Source organism: Serinus canaria, chromosome 6, assembly GCF_022539315.1.
Source record: "Serinus canaria isolate serCan28SL12 chromosome 6, serCan2020, whole genome shotgun sequence".
In the NCBI taxonomy this organism is placed as follows: domain Eukaryota; kingdom Metazoa; phylum Chordata; class Aves; order Passeriformes; family Fringillidae; genus Serinus; species Serinus canaria.
In genome coordinates this window covers 26,103,760-26,123,118 of record NC_066320.1, presented here as the reverse complement: position 1 = coordinate 26,123,118, position 19,359 = coordinate 26,103,760, and the positions used below count along the sequence as shown (strand labels likewise).

Sequence of the window (19,359 nt, the reverse complement as noted above, 5' to 3'; positions counted from 1 at the left end):
GTATGGATTATTAGAAGGAAGACCTTAAATTGGAGTAACTTGTACCAGCTCAAGGCTTTTTAAATGTCTCCAAAATGCAGCAGGTGCTTTTGTTCTCTCATAGTGTAGAGTTACACGTCAGCCAGGTTGAGAGGATTTGAAAATCAGTTCATGTGGCCAAAGTGGCACACAAGAGACCAATGTAAGACCAATTTACACTTTAATTGCCATCTATGTTTTATTGTTGAGGCAGTGTCATTCACTCTCCAAGCATATCTGTTCAGGGAAGCATCACTTTATTGTATCAACAGAAGTTCTTTCTAGCTGCTGCAGCAGGTGGCATCACAGGATTCAGCCTTGATTTCTGCAGATCTCAGTTGCACCTGATTTACTCTCTCCAAAGAACTTGCTCATTTTTGTGTCGAAAACCAGTTCTGGGATACATTTCTTCTTCCCTGTTTCTTTTTTTTTTCTCCTCCCCAGTCTCCCCTGGGGAGAAGGATTAGGCCACCACTGATTTCATGTCACACTGCTTTAAGAAAAGGATAGGAAAGATAAGCAGCATTGTTACATGCACTTTCAAAGATGCCTTTATAGCCTCGCATTTCTGACAAGCACAGTAAGTGACACAATGGTTGCCCTAAGATGTCAAGGTCTTTGGGCCCAAACTAGAAACAGAATTAGGTCAGTTGTTTTTACTAGTCAAAGCTAGAGCTGCCTAACAGCAAGAGAGAGAGATCTTCTGATGATTCTTGCTTTCATTTTGGGATAGCTGAGCAAGAGCATTAAAGAGGGAGAGGAAAAGCCACTAGCTGTCTGAACAAGACAGGGAAGACAATTTTTGTCTGCAGTCAAAGAGAATTGGCCTAGGAAAGCTACAGATACACCTTCCCCATGTTGCATCCTTGTTAGCACTGCCTTTTGTACTGCTGGAGTTGACTACTGCAGGGACAGGGAGGAGCTCTCAGCTGAGACAGCACAAACTGATGGAAGACATAAGAAAGTTTTCATCTTGCTTAAATCATTTTCTGAAGCAGCAGCTTAACACAAGAAAATGTCATATCTTATTTCATGTGTTAAATTCATTCTTTCACCTCAGCCTAAGCTGAAGACAAGGAAAAGAAAGTTGAGTAGGGGAGCAACTAGACTACAGGAGCAAATCTGGACTGCACTACATTATTGCCTCATGTCTGGAGCTGTGTCTGACCACTGACAGCATAGGGAACAAGTTCACATTCTGCAGCATTTGTGTTCTAGCCACAGCCATAGAGAGCCAGGCAGTTGACAATGAGGTTGCAGCAAGTAGTTCACACAGGCTTTATTTTGATTGTGCAGTCTCAATTTATTGCATCCTACAACCTTAGGATTGACAGCTAAAGTTTTACACTTATTAGGCTCAAATTCGTAAGTGTATAGGCTTTAACACTTCCATTTCATTTGAAAATGTGCAAAAACTAATCCAGTGCCTCCTACAGAATGAACATTTGCTGTAGACAAATGTATTTTGCAAATGATTATAAACATTTTCATTATAAACAACTTGTACGATGTGGTCCAGGACTAGGAACAGGAAATTCACTTCTGTGTTTGCTAAACAGATGTTAGCATGAATTCATACTGTGTCAGCCTGCTTGCAGATCAGTCCACAACAGGTCACAGTGGAGTTCGTAGTTTCAGCAGGAAAACAAGATTTGCTTTTGACAGTGAGAAGTGCATAGAGCTGTCTTTTAAAGGCTGAGGTTCTTGCATGTTACTGCATTTCAGTCACAGTCCAAGAAAGATGAAAGTTCTGGCTTAGCCTAGACAGTTGATGCTCAGTCCCACAGGATGTTAACACTGCTAGTTGTCAGTTATACTACAGCCATCTTCATCCACAAGTCATTTTTCTCAGGTTCTAGAAACAAATTTAAGTTCCTGTTCCCCTCCACTCAAGCCTGTCTTCACCATAGGCCATGTAGTGTCACAGATTTAATTACTCCATGCAGTTTAAGTTAAACTGGCTATTTATTCCTGAGTAGATGAATAGAGGGCCTCAATCTCCTTCTGGAAGAATTTAACAAGGTCTCCTCGCTTTGCCTTCAGTGTTGGTGTCAAGAGTCCATTTTCTACAGAAAACAACTCTGTGTGGATGTACAGGTCTTTAACCTATTAAAAGAAAACCATTTAGTGCATGACACACCATTAGAAGACAAACAGCAGTTCTTCCCAGCTTCCTTGGGCAGGAATTCAGTCCCAGGAGATCCAGTAACTTAACTACTGTTGCCCTTCACAGCCCCTGGTCTCTCCATATAGGACAGGCAGCCAATATTTCACTGACTGCCTCAATCAGTTGTGTGGGGCAGCTGCCTCAGGGCCCCTCCTGGAACTGGCAGTAGCAAGAATGGAGACTACCCAGCCACTGTGTTAGCAATACTGGTGCTAGTGACAAGCAGGATTTGAAAGTACTCACTTGTTCGAAGGATTTAAGGCCAGCCTCTCTCCCCAGTCTGATCATATCATCTAAAATAGCTTTCTTCACTGCCTAGAAGAGACACAGCAGAAACAGAGTGGGTAAAGCTGTCATTGCAGCTCAAAACCATTACCATTTGCCCAGTCAGGGACAACTGAGAATAGCAAGAATACATATTTCAGTATTCAAGATTTCTCATATTAAGGCTACTACAGAGTCATGTCTCTTCTCACTTGAAAAGAGGCAGTCAGATAGCCCTTGAAACAAGAGACACCTATACTCAGTTCCAGCTGTTGCTGTAAGGCTGTTTGCATTACTCACTCAGCATTAAACCAGTTCAAATTACTGAAAAGAGGTGGATAGAACAGATTCAGAGCAATGTAGGATTGGACTTAGAATTAAATTCTGTCTCTAACCCACTAAACACAACACTACTCACAGGGTTTTTGCAGAGCTCTTCAAAGGAACCTTTGACTCCCAGTTTTGCTGCAAATTCTGGAAGCAGCTCAGCATCAGGAACCACTATACCTATTAGAAAAGACTGAAAACAAGTGGAAATAGTCAGGCTGAGACCAAGCTAAGGCATACAAAATGTCTTTGTGAGCTTGCTTGCGGGCAGTATTTCTATGACAAGTCAAATGTACATCTCCATTCATTTTCAGAGTTTCAAAGGTACCTATGAGGATTTCCAAGTCACTGAGAGTTGTGACAGCAGTAATTGAAGTACTGACACAGTTTGTTATGTGTGCTGAATGGCCCAGCAGTTACTTTTGGCTGTTTACAGACTGAAGACTGGCCTCTGCTAGCATAGGTAACACCTCTCATAGGTGGCAAAGGAATGGAGAAACACTTCTATTGTGCAGAAAGGCTGAGAAAATTGGGGTTGTTCAGCCTGGAGAAGAGAAGGCTCCAGGGGTTGTTCAGCCTGGAGAAGGAAGACTTATTTGTGGCCTTTCAAAACTAAAAGGGAGGCTTGCAAGAAAGATGAGGACAAATTTTTAGTAGGGCTTGTGGCAATAAGACAAGAATGGTTTTAAACTGTAAGATAGTAAATTTATATTAAATACAAGGAATTTTTTTTAAGTGTGGGGGTGGTGAAACAATGGCAGAGGCAGCCCAGAGAGGTGGTAAATGCCCCTTCCCTAGAAACATTCAAGGTCAGGCTGAATGGGGTTCTGAAGAGTCTAATCTAGTTGAAGATGTCCCTGCTTATTGCAGAGAGGGCTATTCTATGAATCTAAACTGCACAGAAGTGACCTGACATACTAATCCCACACAAGTATGTAATTAGCCTTTACCCAGCTTGCAACAGTGCCAGTTGTCACCTGGCAAATCTGTAGGTCTGGGAACATCTTCCTTTATACACAGCTCTCTTAGGAACAGATTTTGTTCAAGGACTCTTGTACATGCATACATTTGTGCCCTGATCATCCAGAATTGTTGTGGAAGGAAATCGTGCAGGATACTCCTAACATCACTTACCCTCAGACTTTCCCCATGTACAAAGATCTGGGCTACAGGAGCACTTCTGATATAGACATTTTCTATCTTCTCTGGAGCAATGTATTCTCCTTGTGCAAGTTTAAATATATTCTTCTTCCTATCAATGATCTTCAGTGTTCCATTCTAGAAGTTAATAGTGGAAGTCATGAGTTCCAATTTACTGTCTTGCTTATATAAAAGAAGATAAACAGGCTTTGTTTAGTTGTAGGAAAAGCACATCTCGAACTAGTCTAGAAACCATATACTGGTCTTTGCTTTCTACAGAGAGAAGGGTTTGTGTAATTTCTCCAGTTAGCTCAGGACATGATTAGAGCTCCTTTGTTCTCCTCTGACAGAAACCAAGACCTGTTATATTATTTCTACAATGAAGAATAGTCTTAACTATGGGCCTAGCAGGTGTTGATATCCTGTAACCTAATTGGTCTTAGGAGCTTTGACTTGAGTTTACCTGGTGAATCTACTGTGTAGAGACTTTTATCCTAGAATTCTATCTTTAGAGAATACTGTGAAGTAACAGGAATTATTATGCAAGAGATGGTTTGTGTTAAACAACAACTCACTGGCAACCACTTCCCTATGTCTCCAGTGTGGAGCCAGCCATCTTTATCAATTGCTTCTGCTGTCTTCTCAGGGTCTTTCAGATAACCCTTGAACACATTTGGTCCTTTAATGCAGACCTGTAGCAAGTAGAGAACACTGTTAGTCACCAAGTCTTATGTTTCAGTATTTCTTGACATGCACAGGAGATGGTTCCTACCTCGCCTTCATTGTTTGAAGAGAAGTAGCTCATTTCTTCCACATCATCCAGTTTTATGATATTACAAGCCAGAGGGGCTCCAACATGGCCTAAGGAAAAAAATCAACAAAAAGACTGCAGTGATAGTAGATACTTACTGGGTTTGTTCACTGCTTTAACATGAACCAGTATTATTTAAAGGAGTCTGGCATCAAATGTTCAAGCAATTTGTTGCAATGCCATTTTCAGACAGTTAATGTAGGACAAATAGCAGGTAAGTCTTGATGCTTAGAGCACTATTGGTGCTAATCTAATCTACCACACCAGCCACAAAACACTGAACCACTCATGCCTCCTCAGGACCCCTGTCATAGATCCGGGTATTCATTTGCATTTCATCCTCATTATGCTCTGCAGTTACTGTGTTCACAAAGATGGTGACTTGAGACTGAATTTAGAATATCCAGTACTGCTAAGATAAAAGCTAACTAAGATAAAAGCTAAATCTTTAAGGTCCTTCAGGAAAATAGTCAAGTATCATGTCTAATATTTTTGAGTAAAACATATCATTTAGGAGGCAAAGCTAGTTTCTTAAGGCCATTTGGGAATTCCCTATCCAGTTTGCTCAGCTCTCTCTATTCCTTTCCTATATTCTGGGACAAAGTCTAAACTGACCTATGACACTTTACACTGGGGTTCCTCATCTGCTTGAGTCAGGAATTTTAGTACCTATTAAACAGACAGGTGACTGCTGCTACCAAGAATCACTTTGAGTACCCATGATTTATTTTCATTAAACTAAAAGCATTACAGCACCTAGGCTTGAGTGCCCCTTTATTTGGACAGCTCTGGGAGACTTCACAAGTCTCAGCTCCCATACCTGTTGTCCAGTCTCCAGGCATTGAGAAAGTGGATCCAGCTGAGCATTCAGTCTGGCCATAACCTTCAAAGATCTGTGCGAGAAAGGATGAGTATTCCTTGAACATCAAGTCCTTGGTGTGAAAGGCCCCGGTGTCAACTGTGACTGTGCTCAAGTTTTCTTAGGAAGGAAGCCAAAACAACCTTTGCCTTTAAGATATTTTGATCTTATTGGGGTAACCAGATATTAAAGTTCACCTATCCAACCTTTGCTTTGGTCACCTCATTTTCTCTCCTTAAATGTGCTACATTGGGAGCTCATTGACTGTCAGAATAAGCCACAAAACTCAGAGACAGCTACCTGACTATGAGTACTGCATGTTCCTATTTCTCCTGCTCTATTCCTCTTCTCTGAGCCTACAGCTTAGTTTTTTGGTAGCTGTAGTTTAAAGTGGGCCCTGCAGAATTTTTTTTCTTGTTAGCTCAGATGAAGCAGTCTGTAAATGCCCAAGACTGACAGCATTTTCCCAGGAACAAGCTGAGCCAGATCCCAGCTATATCACTGGTCACTCATTTGTGCATTGTCAAACAGGGTTTACTTTAAAAGAAAACTCAGCTTACCTGACAGCCTAATGCTGCTCTAAGAAATGTCAGAACAGAGGGAGATATAGGAGCTGCACCTGTCACCATGATACGCACTTTTCCACCCATGCTTTTCTACAAGTGAAAAAGAAGCCATCAGATCCTCCAATATTACATTGCTTAGCTCCCTTACACTTGGAATAACTTACCTGAATTGGTTTGAAGACTAGTTTGTCCCAAATGCTGTCATTTCGAAAGATGCCCTGTTTTATTTCAGCCATCTTCATAAACACAGCAAATTTTAACAGGAAATTCTTTACTGGAGTGTTTGCACTACTCTGGATCTGCAAGGAAAAGTACCGTGACTTTTGGGTTTAACTCACATCTGTACATCTCATTCTTGCCTTGTTAAGAGGCACCAAATCTTAATTCAATGTTCTAGGGCCTGTCTTCACCACTGCAGTATCTAGGAGGTGACCCAAAAGGCAATACTAATTCACATTTCTGCTGAAGCACTACAGCCATAGCTCTGAGAAACAGGGATCCTGTTGGCTGTGCACTTGATTCATTTGCATTACAAAAGTAAACAAAGCTTTTTTTCTCTTAACAGCAACAAACTTAGCCCAGTCATGACTGGATATGCTGTTCTTATATTCCCAGAACTCTTTCCATCTCCTCAGAAAAGATTCTAAAAAATTCTTCTTGCCAAGGGGCAATTAACTAGTGGTGATGTTATGACACATTCAATATTATTTTGTATTTGTATGCTTCTTTGGATATTTGAACACAAAGACAAGATAGCTAAAATTGCTCACATACCTTGTCATAGACTCTGTTGAGCAGTCTTGGTACAACTGGAAATAACGTTGGCTTCAAGGTTTTCATGTCATCTGTTAGCAGCTTGATATCTCCTTGGAAGAAGCCTACTTTTGCTCCACAGCTGTATATCACAGTCTAAAAATTGACCAGACTAACCTCAGTCAAGCAGAATTCCTAGCTTCACTAGCCATAATTATTAATCTATGAAAAGCAGCATGATTTCCAGAGCCCAGTTATTACAAAATAAGGAACGTTATTGTGTGAATAGGTTTTGAGGACATACACATTGCTAATGTCTTTTACTATAATTTGGTTTATAAAAGCTCAGATACATGTAAATGTACATACCTGTACAACTCTCTCAAACATGTGAGCCAGAGGAAGATAGGAAATGGCAATATCTGAACTTGTGCACTCAATTATGTTCTAGAGGGAAAGGAAGTAGAAGTAGGTTAGCATTTTCTATACCTGCCTGAGTTACTTTTAAGTAGAAAGTAAATAAAATTGGGATTGAGTACGTTGAGACAGATACTTCCAATGACTGAAGCAGCTCAGGCTCATCCATCACCTCTTCAAGATTTGCAGTGGTCACTCAGCCACACTAAATCAAAATTAGTTTAATGTTTTGGCATGTCTTGAAATAGATGGTTTAGTACTCTTGGTATTTAGGACTGACTCATTCTAGAATAACTTCTGTGTAGGAGTTCTTGTTGAATTCAAACCAAGTTTCTTGCAGTAGTATTATCTCATTGAAAAGGGGGCACTTAGGAAAGCATCAGTTTCTGGGAGTGAATGGTTTACAGAAAATGCCTGCATTAAAGCTGGCTTCATGACTGAGGGACATATCCTGGAGAGTAGCTTACCTCTGTGCATCTAAGGAAGGCAGCAGCATTTGAAACAACATTCTGATGTGTCAGCATGGCTCCTTTAGGGTTACCTTTGGAGAGATCAAGCAAGGTGAGCTGTGGCTCTGACTGCTTCTGCTGGCAGTTCCCATGTCTTTTTTGGCTCAGTTTGAACTATCTCAGTACTAGGATCAGTTTCAGCAATTATTCTCATAAGAGATCACAAATATGCCTCATCTTGAGTGCTTTCAGCCATGGATATTACATAAAGGAGATGGATACTGAAACAGCAGAGCAATTGGGAGCAGCATAGAGAATGCTGAAACAAGATTTTTGCTTTAGCCCCTGTGGATCAAAATACACAGTTGAACAACCAATCTCTTGAACATTAAGACTGCATTTTTCATAGGGTAAGACAACATGAATTTGGCTTTTCTTGCTCCCAGTTTTAAGAAGCTTTATGGTAGCACACTTGACTTGTAATGACAGTATCCCAAGTAAAACTGGAAGAGCAGTTTGACATTGCTCTGGTAATTTACTGGTTTACTTCCATGTTCGTAGGATTTCTTTCCTTTTGTGCAGGGGAACTGCATGGGGAGGCTCTTACAGTGGGGAAGCATCACTATGAATTCTTACCTGTGGTTCCACTTGTAAAACACACAAGAGAAAGGTCTTCAGGCTTAGGGGGCTAGAGAGAAAAAGCCACATAAAGTCAGAGTGAGGATTATGATGGTTTTCTGTAACTACATACAATTCCTAACTGTCGTGAATCAGGAATTCTGGCTCACAAAAAAAATCTGCCAGCTTCCTCTACTAGCAACAGAGCAAGAAGTCCTTCCAGATACTAGTTTTACAAGTCTATAGCTGTTTCATAGAGATACTTACAACTGGTTCTTTGATGTTGTTTCTTCCCAGCTCCTGTGTTAGAAAAAATACACAGCTTAAGAGATATGCACAATAGGTGAATTAGTAATTGCATTTCAAATTCAACACTTGTTTTACTACTTGTTTTACTACTCTTGATACTCTGTCTCATTCAAACAGTGACCTCTTCCTGAATCCAATACACATAACTCTGAAAAACTGTCTGCTGCAAGTGTGGAAAGGACACATTTGAATGTGTGGAAAGTGATCAGAACTACCTTAGAAATTTGGAAGTCTTGAGTAGAGAGGTTTTCTTTTATTTGATGTAGGCCACATCTCTTCACATTCATGCAAGATAAGTCTAGTATTGGGATGTCTAAGCAGCCAGTAATTTGCACTTACAGTTCCAATTAGATTCAACTGCCAACTGAGAAGCCTGATAAATCCTGTTATAACAGGATCACAAATTAGGCTAAGCAAGTCTTGGCTGTTCATAACACATGGACACAACTTTAGTCAATTGAACTCTGCAACTCTGTTTAGCTAAAGATATCAAGTTTCAAAATGACTGCTCATTAAGATGTCAAGTATAGGCATGACAACTGGGTAATGCTTGCATTAAAGTGTCATTGCTGCCACAGAAGATCAAGATGTTTAGCTGGCAAAGTATTACAGAAGCTTTCAGCCACCTACCTCAACCTCCTGCAGTGACAGAATTTCAATTCCCACTTTAGTTCCTCTGTCCTTGAGCTCTTCATCAAAGAGATCCATGAGAACAATAATCTTCAGACATGGGGTCTTTTTGTCCTCACAGTTCTTAAGCAAGACCTCTGCCTTTGCAGGCGTGTCACAGATCACCACGCTTATGTCAGCTACAAAAAAGAAATTATCAGAAATCTATTTAGAAGACATGAGGCCAGTGACAGCTCAGCAGCACATAATTTTAGAACATAACAATCGTTTGGTGCCATTTGCATTTGTTCATATGGTGTCAGTGGCTGGCTTATAGTGCTGAGAAGGTTCCTCCTACCATACTCAACTGATTGGGCAAACCTGACATTCTGGCAATTTAAAGTAAGGGCAAATGCTGAGGAGCTGAAGAGAAATATCTTTGCTCACAGTCAAGATAGGCATTGAAACTTTTGGTATTGCCATGATATTGTTTAGGTTTAGCCATCTTCCTTAAATCAAAAGAAATTAAGGCCCAATTGAAAGAGGTAGCTAAAATTTGTGCGTTAATACTTCAGGTTCCCTGTAGATGCAGTTACAAAGGCCTTTTCCTTTAAGTTAGCAGTGGAACTGGATTTGCCTGAGCCTGCCAGTTCCCAGTTAGACTGGCCAATTACAGCTGTGTAATCCCAAATCAACACCTTTTTCCAAGATTCACCACCATAACTGTTGAAGTAGTTTTGCTTGGCAAATCCTATTTTTGGGATGGATCCCAGATCACTGTAACAACAGTGGGTATTTACTCCCCCCATTTCTCTCCTAAGACTGGGGAAAGAAAGTCTGAAGATTTGTTTAACTTCCTTGCCAGTTTGTTCCATGTTGGCCTGCTAGATGTTGTTTCTGTAGAACATGCAATAACCAGATATATTAAACAGATTTAGGCAAATCTTTACCCTTCCCTCCTCCACTCTTTTCATCCTACAACTTTAAATCAGACAGACACACACATCTACTCTTAATTTGCATGCAAGTCTGTCTGCATTGTCTGATTGTTTGGCCGTGTGGGAGTTCAAGATTGCAAAATCTCAAATAGCAAATAGTTGAGCACTCTGATTGCAGAATGATCCACAGGATCTAGCAGATCCTTCAGTGGTCTTGCAATCAAGACACTAGGAGACATGGAAAGCCCACTGGATTCTTGTAGGCATTGAACCATGTGCTCTGCAAAGCAGCTTCACTAAGTGTCTATAAGAGCAGTAAGGTTAAAGCTACTCTGATTTTTACAAATTCCCTTGAACTTAGCCCTCCCAAAACAAAGTTTCCTAGAAAAATCCTTATGAAAGAGTGGAAGTCAATATTTACCTTTGTTAACAATATATACAATGGCCTCTGGTCCCAGAGTGTCATAGAGTGGAACAGCAACCATTGAGTAGGTGTAGCAGGCGTATTCTGAAATGACCCACTGAAAAGAGAAAACAGCACAACTAAGGAAAACTAGGAGCCCTCAAGACAGGATTGCCTACAGACTTCATATAGCTTGACAAGCCCATGCACTTGGCATTGGGGGGAATATGGAAGGAGCACATCCATGAGAACAAGAGTTGTGAGAGGTCATTGTATTACATGCTTGGAATGGTATGTGCTTAGTCAGTAAAAATGGAATTGGGAAGGAAAAAGTTGTGATTGTTCCTGATGTGGCCTGAAGCTGTTTAAATACAGACTCTCCTCTCATCCCAAGGTGTCAGAAGAGTGTAGGAAAGAATACACAATTTGTTGCTTACCTCTGGCCTATTCTGAGCAAAAATGCCAATAAACTGGCTTGATGATGGTTGGCATCCTTTTTGCAGAAGTCCTGATCCCAGGTATTTAGTTCTGTCTGAAACCTGCAAGATAGTTATTCCCCCACTTTAGTGTTACAAGGCAGTATCCCAAATTAATTAATCTGTCATTTACAATACTCACCTGTTTATATGTCAGCCACTGATAAGGTTGCTTGGGTTTCCTGTAGCCTAGACAGTCACCATTTCCTAATGAAAGAGTTCAGAAAAGCAATTTCAAAGCTCAGTACTGAAGTTGCATAACACTAAAATGCATAACACTAAACACTGGAAGTGGGAAATGTTTTCTGTCAGGCATTCAGGCAACTGCATGGAGGGCAGGTCAGTGTCCATAGTTAAGTACTTTGCACAAACCAAGGTTGTAAGAATTTAGCTTTATCCTTACAAGCAATGCTTCTAAGATCTGGTGATATTTGTTCGATTGCACAACCCATGTGAGGTTGCAAACCATCACACATTTCCATGGAGAGGACTTGTGAAGTGACATGCACAAATTCATATCTGTTGTAAACAGGCAGTAATTTCACAGGAAAACTCACATCATAAGGCAAAGGAGAGGTGTTTCCCCCCCAGTTCCTCTGATGCTTTGTGTCTGCTGACTCGTGACTGAACTCTACTATCTTCAGCTTCCGGTGTTTGTTCCTGCCCAGTCTCCTAAATAAGACTAGTACTAAATTGGGACAGGGAGAAATATGGTCACTTGTCTCTCCCACAGAGGCTTAGAAGAGCTTTTGCTAGCCTGCATTATTACCACAGACAAGACATAAGGAAAAGGATCTTGGAAAAATTTTGTTTACTTGTGATAGACGAGTACTAACCACCAGATGCAAAGCTTACCAGAAATACTCACTCCTCTCTGGAAAACTTCATACAGAGTTTTAGCATCTTCAAAGTAATAAGAAAGCAGGTTGTTATCTGTCAAGAGTGCAGCTCTTCTGGCTCCTCCCTAGGAACAAAGCATGGTTATGAAATAGTGCAGATCAGATAAAATATCATTTGTTCCTCAGCCATTCTCTCATCAATCCCATTTAAAACATTTCAATAGCATTGCATTGTTAGGGAAGTCTTTTCCCTTCCTGATTTTGATCTACTTAGTCACATGCAGAGGAATTTTCTAGATGGCCCACCTGAACGTTTAGTTACAGGTTACTGAGAGGCCTTGACTGAGTGCTACCACTTCCCTTCTTACAAGAAGTCCAGCACCAGTTTCGAAGCTGATACAGTGCATTGAAAATACAGGAAAAGTCAGTGACAGACAAAGCCATCTGGTAAAAATCCCACCTAACCCTGGTTGGAACAAGCTGCTCTCTCTCATCTTAGCATCTTGAGACTTCCCATCTCCCCAGTGTGCTCTTGAGTTGTACACCTGGGAGAGAAGGCTGTGCACATCAGACAGGAGAGTTTCTACTGCACCCAGAGTCAGAATGGATCAGTATTCAGATGAAGCTCCAAAACAGACCATGCATTACCATGCAGAGAAAGCATTACCTCAATTCCTATCGACTGCTTGTTCAAGTCAACAGGAGGTAAAAGGGGTTTTGGCCTGCTTATCACCCACAGGAAGATGACAGCTCCAAATGCAATAAGACTGATCAATGCTGGTGTTGGGAGCGGTGAGAATAACACTTGAAGTATCCAGATCATTGTACTGGATCAGTGGAGCCAGAGTTGAACCTGAAACAAATAGGAGGTTTAGTGGACTTGAGTTAGAAGCTTTAATTACCTATGAGCCGTGGTTACTTAAGTAGCTTGTTAAACAGTACTGCAAATCATTTCAGCAGTTTGCCCCTGGAGAGTTCTAGTACAATACTGAAGCACACTTATGCAATGTTTTAAGCCTCTTAAGAGATCTTAAGTCACCTGTCCCCATAAATCTTAATCTCTGCTGCATCCACCTCCACAGAAAGCTGAAGCCTGATGAAGTCAGACAAGGAACAGATTCTTTCCATCCTTAAGTAAAAAAATGTGCCTGAAAAAAAACCAGTGTGTAATTTCCCAAATCTATCTCTCCAAGTATAACTAAAAAATGCCTATGGTTCAATGATGTGAATTGTGGAAATAAGAAAATTCCTCAATATTGTAAGTGTTCAATAGGAAATGCTTTTGCTGAAATAGGAAGGGTATTGATAAATTACATGTTTGATGCACCTACATATATGTCTGCAGGACAAACAGTATATTCATTGTCAGCTGCTTTTATTGGTCATACCAGACAAATATTTCAGAGTGACAGTGTGGTCAGCCAAAAAAACCAGCACAAATCAAAACTGTGAAAGTTGCTTTCCACTAGGAAATGGTGACCTGGAAGTCAACATGTGCAATGGAAGTCTAATTGGGAAATACAGAAACAATTCTGCTGCTTGCATTCCCCAGGGTATCTTCCTTTAAGGACAGGAAGCAAAATCTGAGAATGTAGACTTTTTTTATAAGACACAGAGACCTGAGCTTTCTTCCTGAGAAACAAGCACTTTTATCTCCAAAATGTTCTGATGTGTTTTAAGATTGAATTGCCAAGAGAAAGGACTGCTTTCTGTCTGAATCAACTCAGATCTCAGCAATTGTATTTGCTAATGTCTAAATCTCTCTGCAGGTCACACCACCTCACACTTTGCAAGATGAATAGCAACACTCTTTCAAACTCCTTCATACAGAATCAAAGGAACCCCACCAGTAGATAAGATGTCAGCTATCAATAAATCCCTGTGCAAGAAGAATACCAGGAGTCCGGATGTAGTGAAGTCCAGTTACCCTTTATCTATAATTCTAATGAAGTTGAAGGTATTTTACAAACCAATATTATTTTACAAACCAAGCTCAGACAGGACCTGAAGTCAGAATTTGGGCATCTGAGCCCAGATTGCTCATTTGGATTACCTGTATCTGTTTTACAGTTTTGTAGTTTCCAGTGGCAGTGTTAATCAGCAATCCTGGTGTGTTCTCTGGTAAAAAAGGCATGCTTTGCTTGCTCTGCATTTGGATAAGAAAGGGTACCTCAGAGGCTTTTCAGCTAGTCCAAGCTGCCAGATGCACATCACCTACATATCTGAGAAATACCAACTCCTTAGTCCTCTTTCCTACTCTGAATCTTAGTTGCCATGTGTCCTTCAAACTCCTGACCTTGGTTTCATGTACTGAGAGTCCAAAAAGATTGTGCTACAGCCTGAAAGGCAGGAACTGGCCTTGGGACTCTGCTCATGGGCAATTCCAGTCACTGGGCATATTGATCCTATGGGAGCATAAACCTGGTTGTAGCACAGCATATCACCCATCTCCCTTTGGACCTTTATCCATTGAGCCTGGATTAAAAAAAAAAAAAAAAAAGCAGCAGAACCTAAATCCAGGTCTGCGGATCAAGTTTACATTCAGGACAAAGCTGCTTAGCAGTTTAGGTTTAGCACTGCTTGGTTTGGAAAACTGAAGATTATTAATGAAGTGAATTTGGTAATCAGCTGCTCTTGACACTATATATATCTGGACCATTAATGGAGCAGTTAGCAAGCAGCTTTCTGCAGTGATTAAACTGCATATGGTTTGTGGTTTATATTTCCTCTTTCACTAACATGAGCAAGACACTTTTTTATAGCATGAGCACTGAGGCAGCTAGGGAGAGGCATAGGCATCTCCATTCTCCATCATGAAAGGTGGAATATACAAACTTTATTCCTTTAGCTCAGAGCCCACTGTTAAATCCAAGAGACAGAGCAAATCACATTTGCACCGTTTGTATGTTGGAAACTTTCTAGACTGACAAAGGAGTTTTCACTCACAGCATTTCACATGACTCTTCCCTGGTCATTTTTTCAATCAGCAGTGAGAAAATAGAGCTATATGAGGTAACCAGAGAGACCACAGGCCTGTACAGCTGCACCAGTTTTATTGGCTGAAGTGTGCTCTCATCTCCTTATTTAATAATACTTTTAAGATGATTTCCCAGAAACCATGAATGATAGGCTGTTTTTAAAGTATCATGCTAGAGGTAGGAAACAAAACTATTTTATTTATGGCACCAAGTCCTCTTCTTTACCTTATTTATATGGCTTACCATTAACACTGTCTGACTAGGTCAGACAGATCAGAGCAGTTGTCACAAATAGCTACTGTCTGTTATATGAACTTACTGGACAGAAAATTTACTGAAGACACTTGTCTGACCTTTTTGTTATAAGGATCAGAGAACTCAGTAACCCCAAATGCTCCATGCATCAGTAGACAAGTCACTGAAAATTTTTCCATGAAGGTATTTCCCTGTTCTCAGTGACTCACTTGCAAAGTAGTTTGTATCAGGATATCTAAGAGGACTGAACATCAAAACCTGAAGGGTATGATTTTTTTGCTTGGAGCATGGAACTCAAAGTCCAGAGGGAACACCTGATCAAGAAATGATCATTTAAAGCAGCAAAACTTTTTCCTTCAGTTTCTGAATTGATTCCACTAGCCTCTTGCATAAAAATAAAGAAAGAAAGATCAGGCAGTAGTCCAATCCCATTGCATCCCTCCCAGCATACCTATAGGTAGTCAAGGATGATTTTCAGTTATATTTGAATGAATTTTTAATTTAAAGAAAGACCTGTTGACAAGTTTCTTTAAAGTCTGGGGAGTATTATATGCTCATTAGCTTCTAGGGTTTGGTGGATGTTTTCAGTAATTTTTACTCTTCATGAGACCACTTACAGCCCTAACTGAGACTACATATGCAGGACTCTGCATATATACCCTTTAAAGATAGAGAGGTTAGTGTTGCATATAAAAAAGCACAGATGCACAAAAACACAGATCTAGGTAATACAAAACAAAATGTTTTTCATATCTGAAAAACAATTTTCAACACCCTTACTTTATTAATAGAATAGTGACCATGTTTTCTTTTACTTTCCAACGTTTCCACAAAAGGGCTTTAGTCTCTTCAATCAAAGCACATAGGGTGTGTTATTCAAGCTGTGGCAAGAGATTGTCAGCAAATTTGTCCCAATTCCCAGAATTAGGACAGTTGTTTCCTATGCCTAGGGCTTTTACTGTAACTATTTGTCAATCCAAGTAGCTTCTAAATTATCACCTCTGGTATCATCCAAATGCCACTTAATCCTGCTGCCACCAAAGCAGAAAAGCCAGAGAGAGGACAGGAATCTGTACTTGATAGACCTTCCTGTCCACAGTGAGAGAACAGCTGCAGCCTAGATCTGTGCGGTGGAACAGCTACAACTGGATTTCAACCCACAAATCCAAGTGCCCCATGCATACATAATAGCTGATCTATATCAATTTACTGAAAAGAGTGCAGAACAAGAAAAAAACAGAGCATTTTGGACAGACACCCACTTCCACTGCAGGGTAAGTCTGAGCACCAGTTGCCTTTCTAAACACCAAAAAGGTCAGAGGTGGAGTGTCTGAAACCCCTGAGTTCTGAGGGTTCAGCTCCCAGGGATACAAAATGCACAGGGTGTCTCAAGCCACCTGTAAAGCTTCTTGTGCAAGATGCTGGACAGCTGAAAGTGTACTTAGGTTGTCTGCCCTGATCAATGGTCAGGGATAAGATGCACTAAGCTCCAGAGTCAAAGGCTTCGTTTTTATCAGAAGAGATTACAGTGATACCATTTACAGCCTTGAGTTCAGGAGTACACATTCTCATTTCTACTGTACCTCCCCCTTTACAGCTATTCCTTCATTACCTAGAAGGAATCAAAGTTATTCTCTATGTTCTCCACTGGAAAGTGGCTGATCTCTGTATTTTTGATTACATAAATATGAAGAAAAATCAGTCTCATCTCCATTGCAAGAGTTCATTATGGACAACAAAGCAACCTCTGATACTTGCACAATTTTGGAATCAACAGTCTGCACTGCCTGGGAGAATGTCTTCTGCAGTTATGTATACCTTGCATCAAGTTTGCCTAAGCTTTTGGCATGATCGTGACATCTTTTTTCTCAGCATTAGTAAGGTAACACTGACTGTTTACAAGCAGGAAAAGTTGAGTACAGCCACCTACACTTATTAGTTACTTAACCATCAGTAACTCACTCTTTCCATCTGCTTACACAGTGCACCTCTTGCCTGGTGTCTTCCTGCAGATGGGAGCCGCTTTGCCAGTTCTTACTCCTTGGAAACTTTGTATTGCATATTCCTCCTTGATGCAGCTGAAGTCTTGTGTTCCACAGGGTTTAGGAACATCTAACTTTGAGCATCCAGAAGGAAGTTAAAGCACAAAAGCTCAGCAGTGATTTCTGAGCAGAGCCATGCAAAAAACAAAGCAAAATGTTCAGTAACCTGCATTAAACACAGGATGTGCTACAGTGAGGCTTTGCTTTTAGAGTACCTCTTCAGAGAGTCAGAGACAAACAGTTCAAGATCTTTTGATCTTAGCTGAGAAACACCCTGCTAGAAGGTGAGAAAGGACGAGGCCCCAGTAACTTTCAGGAAGAAGAGTGCTGTGGTTTCTGAGCCTTGCTGATGAAACCAATTGAATTCAAGCTTTCAGTATGTTTAAATAGAAAGGCCATTTTTTTAAATAAGGAATTTTACTGTGCTGGATACTACTGTCTTTCCATCAGGAGGGCAACAACATCATGACACTACTTAGTACTAAAAGTTATTTTCTCGGAAAAATTGAAAAGCCAAGCTTTCATATAGTCTTTATATCAGGTTTTCTCTTTGAAACTAACTACTCAGAAACATGCATCACTGGCCCTTTGAAGCTTTTAAGAATTTAAAATACAGTCAGTATAGCAGGTTCTGTTACTGTTTATCCTATTGGATAATACAGGTTCACTTCTTGCAAAAGTGCAAGAAGAGCATAAAAAAAAGTGCATTCATGCATCAAAACTATATTAATAGGAATTTTTCTCTGGTGATAGGGCATGGTATTAAGAGCAAGGACTAAAGCTTGACTTGAAAATTCACATAGAACTCCTAAGAAAATTAGAATATTATCACTAGGCACCTTAGCCACACAGAGAAAAGGTAACACTTAAAAGTTTCTAGATATTAATGTCCATTACTCCATAATATCACAGCACTTCAATTATGAAGAGAAAAGAACAAACACATATCTGAACTTAACTCAGCCCAAGGTCCACATTTAACTGATAGCACACTATCAGAGATTTCCGAGGAGGCTCCTGAAAAACTCATTATCTTCAACTCTGCATCTAATCACTGCACTTGCCCATGTGAGTAACAACAAGCAAACTCATGAGCAATAAAACAAATACAGTAAAACTTCATTACTTACACAGAAAATCTGGCAGAGCATGTATGGAGATGAGAACTAGTGAGTAAAGGCACCTACCATTTTGAATATAGAGTAGGAAATCAACCTCTTCTCCTTAAGTAAAAGGGAGTCTTAGCAGCACAGTACAAAACCAACATGAGTGTTGGTTACCACTTAGGTAACACTCATGTTAAAAACTACAGCAAATTTCTTGTTCCCATATAAATAAACCAGCAAGCAGAAAAGCACATTAGCAATCAATTTGGGCACTTTTAGGAGGGGAGCTTTAAGAGAGGAACTTGCATGGGGAAACTGGAGTGATTTAAAAAAATAAACCAAAAATCCCCCAACAATCCATCCACACAAGACGAAGTAATTGAGCTTTCTTGTTTGTTAATGAAAACAGCTTGAAGTAGATCTAAATGAAAAGTAAACCAAAATATTTTGAAATTATATTTATAGTATATTCTTTCTAAGCTGTATGCTATCATCTTTTCTATGTATAAAGCAGTAGCAATTTTCTCTCTATAGCTGCATATATGTTATGGTGAGCAAAGCTTTGTAGCCTGTAATACCAACAAAAAGTTTTGGCTACAGCATCTCTCATAAACTTCTGCAATGGACTTGCTGGTAGGCTGGATTTCTGCTTATGGTTTTGTTTTATTTGGTTTTGATGTTAGTTTTCTTGTTGCTGTTGTTGAGTTTTTGGTTTTTTTTTTTTTCAAAAAGCTACCTACTTCTTTCTGTTCTGTTATAGACATACATAGGTGCAATTATTTGTAGCAGGTAACAGTGAATCATGTTTCCAGCTTCAGTTTTGTTTTTTGCTGTGACATGGATTTTTAAAAATGATTTCACAGTTTTATTTCTTTGTTTAAAAGTTTATCGCTGTTGCAGTTTCCCTTTTTCTCTTCAGAGCTTGTCTAATATAACTGGAATTTTGCAGTAGGTTTGGAGGGATGGAAAGACAGTAACTTCACCTATCTCTCTTCTTTATTGCCTTAACCTCAGA

General features: G+C 40.0%; 1 protein-coding gene across 2 annotated transcripts in view; it reads right to left on the bottom strand.

Annotated features, from left to right (window-relative positions):
- Nucleotides 1-1,272: 1,272 nt before the first annotated feature.
- The window catches only part of ACSL5 (acyl-CoA synthetase long chain family member 5), a 29,923-nt gene continuing 11,836 nt past the window's right edge, over nt 1,273-19,359 (bottom strand). For both annotated transcript variants that reach the window (XM_009087183.4, XM_050976485.1), the window contains 20 exons: nt 12,631-12,816; nt 11,980-12,088; nt 11,267-11,331; nt 11,086-11,187; nt 10,667-10,766; nt 9,329-9,507; nt 8,657-8,689; nt 8,408-8,459; nt 7,790-7,863; nt 7,275-7,352; nt 6,927-7,061; nt 6,317-6,451; nt 6,147-6,242; nt 5,548-5,620; nt 4,689-4,777; nt 4,492-4,608; nt 3,911-4,054; nt 2,868-2,969; nt 2,429-2,500; nt 1,273-2,124 (listed from right to left, as the gene is read on the bottom strand). In XM_009087183.4, the coding sequence (XP_009085431.1) occupies nt 1,984-2,124; nt 2,429-2,500; nt 2,868-2,969; nt 3,911-4,054; nt 4,492-4,608; nt 4,689-4,777; nt 5,548-5,620; nt 6,147-6,242; nt 6,317-6,451; nt 6,927-7,061; nt 7,275-7,352; nt 7,790-7,863; nt 8,408-8,459; nt 8,657-8,689; nt 9,329-9,507; nt 10,667-10,766; nt 11,086-11,187; nt 11,267-11,331; nt 11,980-12,088; nt 12,631-12,786 (2,052 nt within the window). In that variant the 5' untranslated portion in view covers nt 12,787-12,816 and the 3' untranslated portion in view covers nt 1,273-1,983. The remainder of the gene's footprint in view (nt 2,125-2,428; nt 2,501-2,867; nt 2,970-3,910; nt 4,055-4,491; nt 4,609-4,688; nt 4,778-5,547; nt 5,621-6,146; nt 6,243-6,316; nt 6,452-6,926; nt 7,062-7,274; nt 7,353-7,789; nt 7,864-8,407; nt 8,460-8,656; nt 8,690-9,328; nt 9,508-10,666; nt 10,767-11,085; nt 11,188-11,266; nt 11,332-11,979; nt 12,089-12,630; nt 12,817-19,359) is intronic.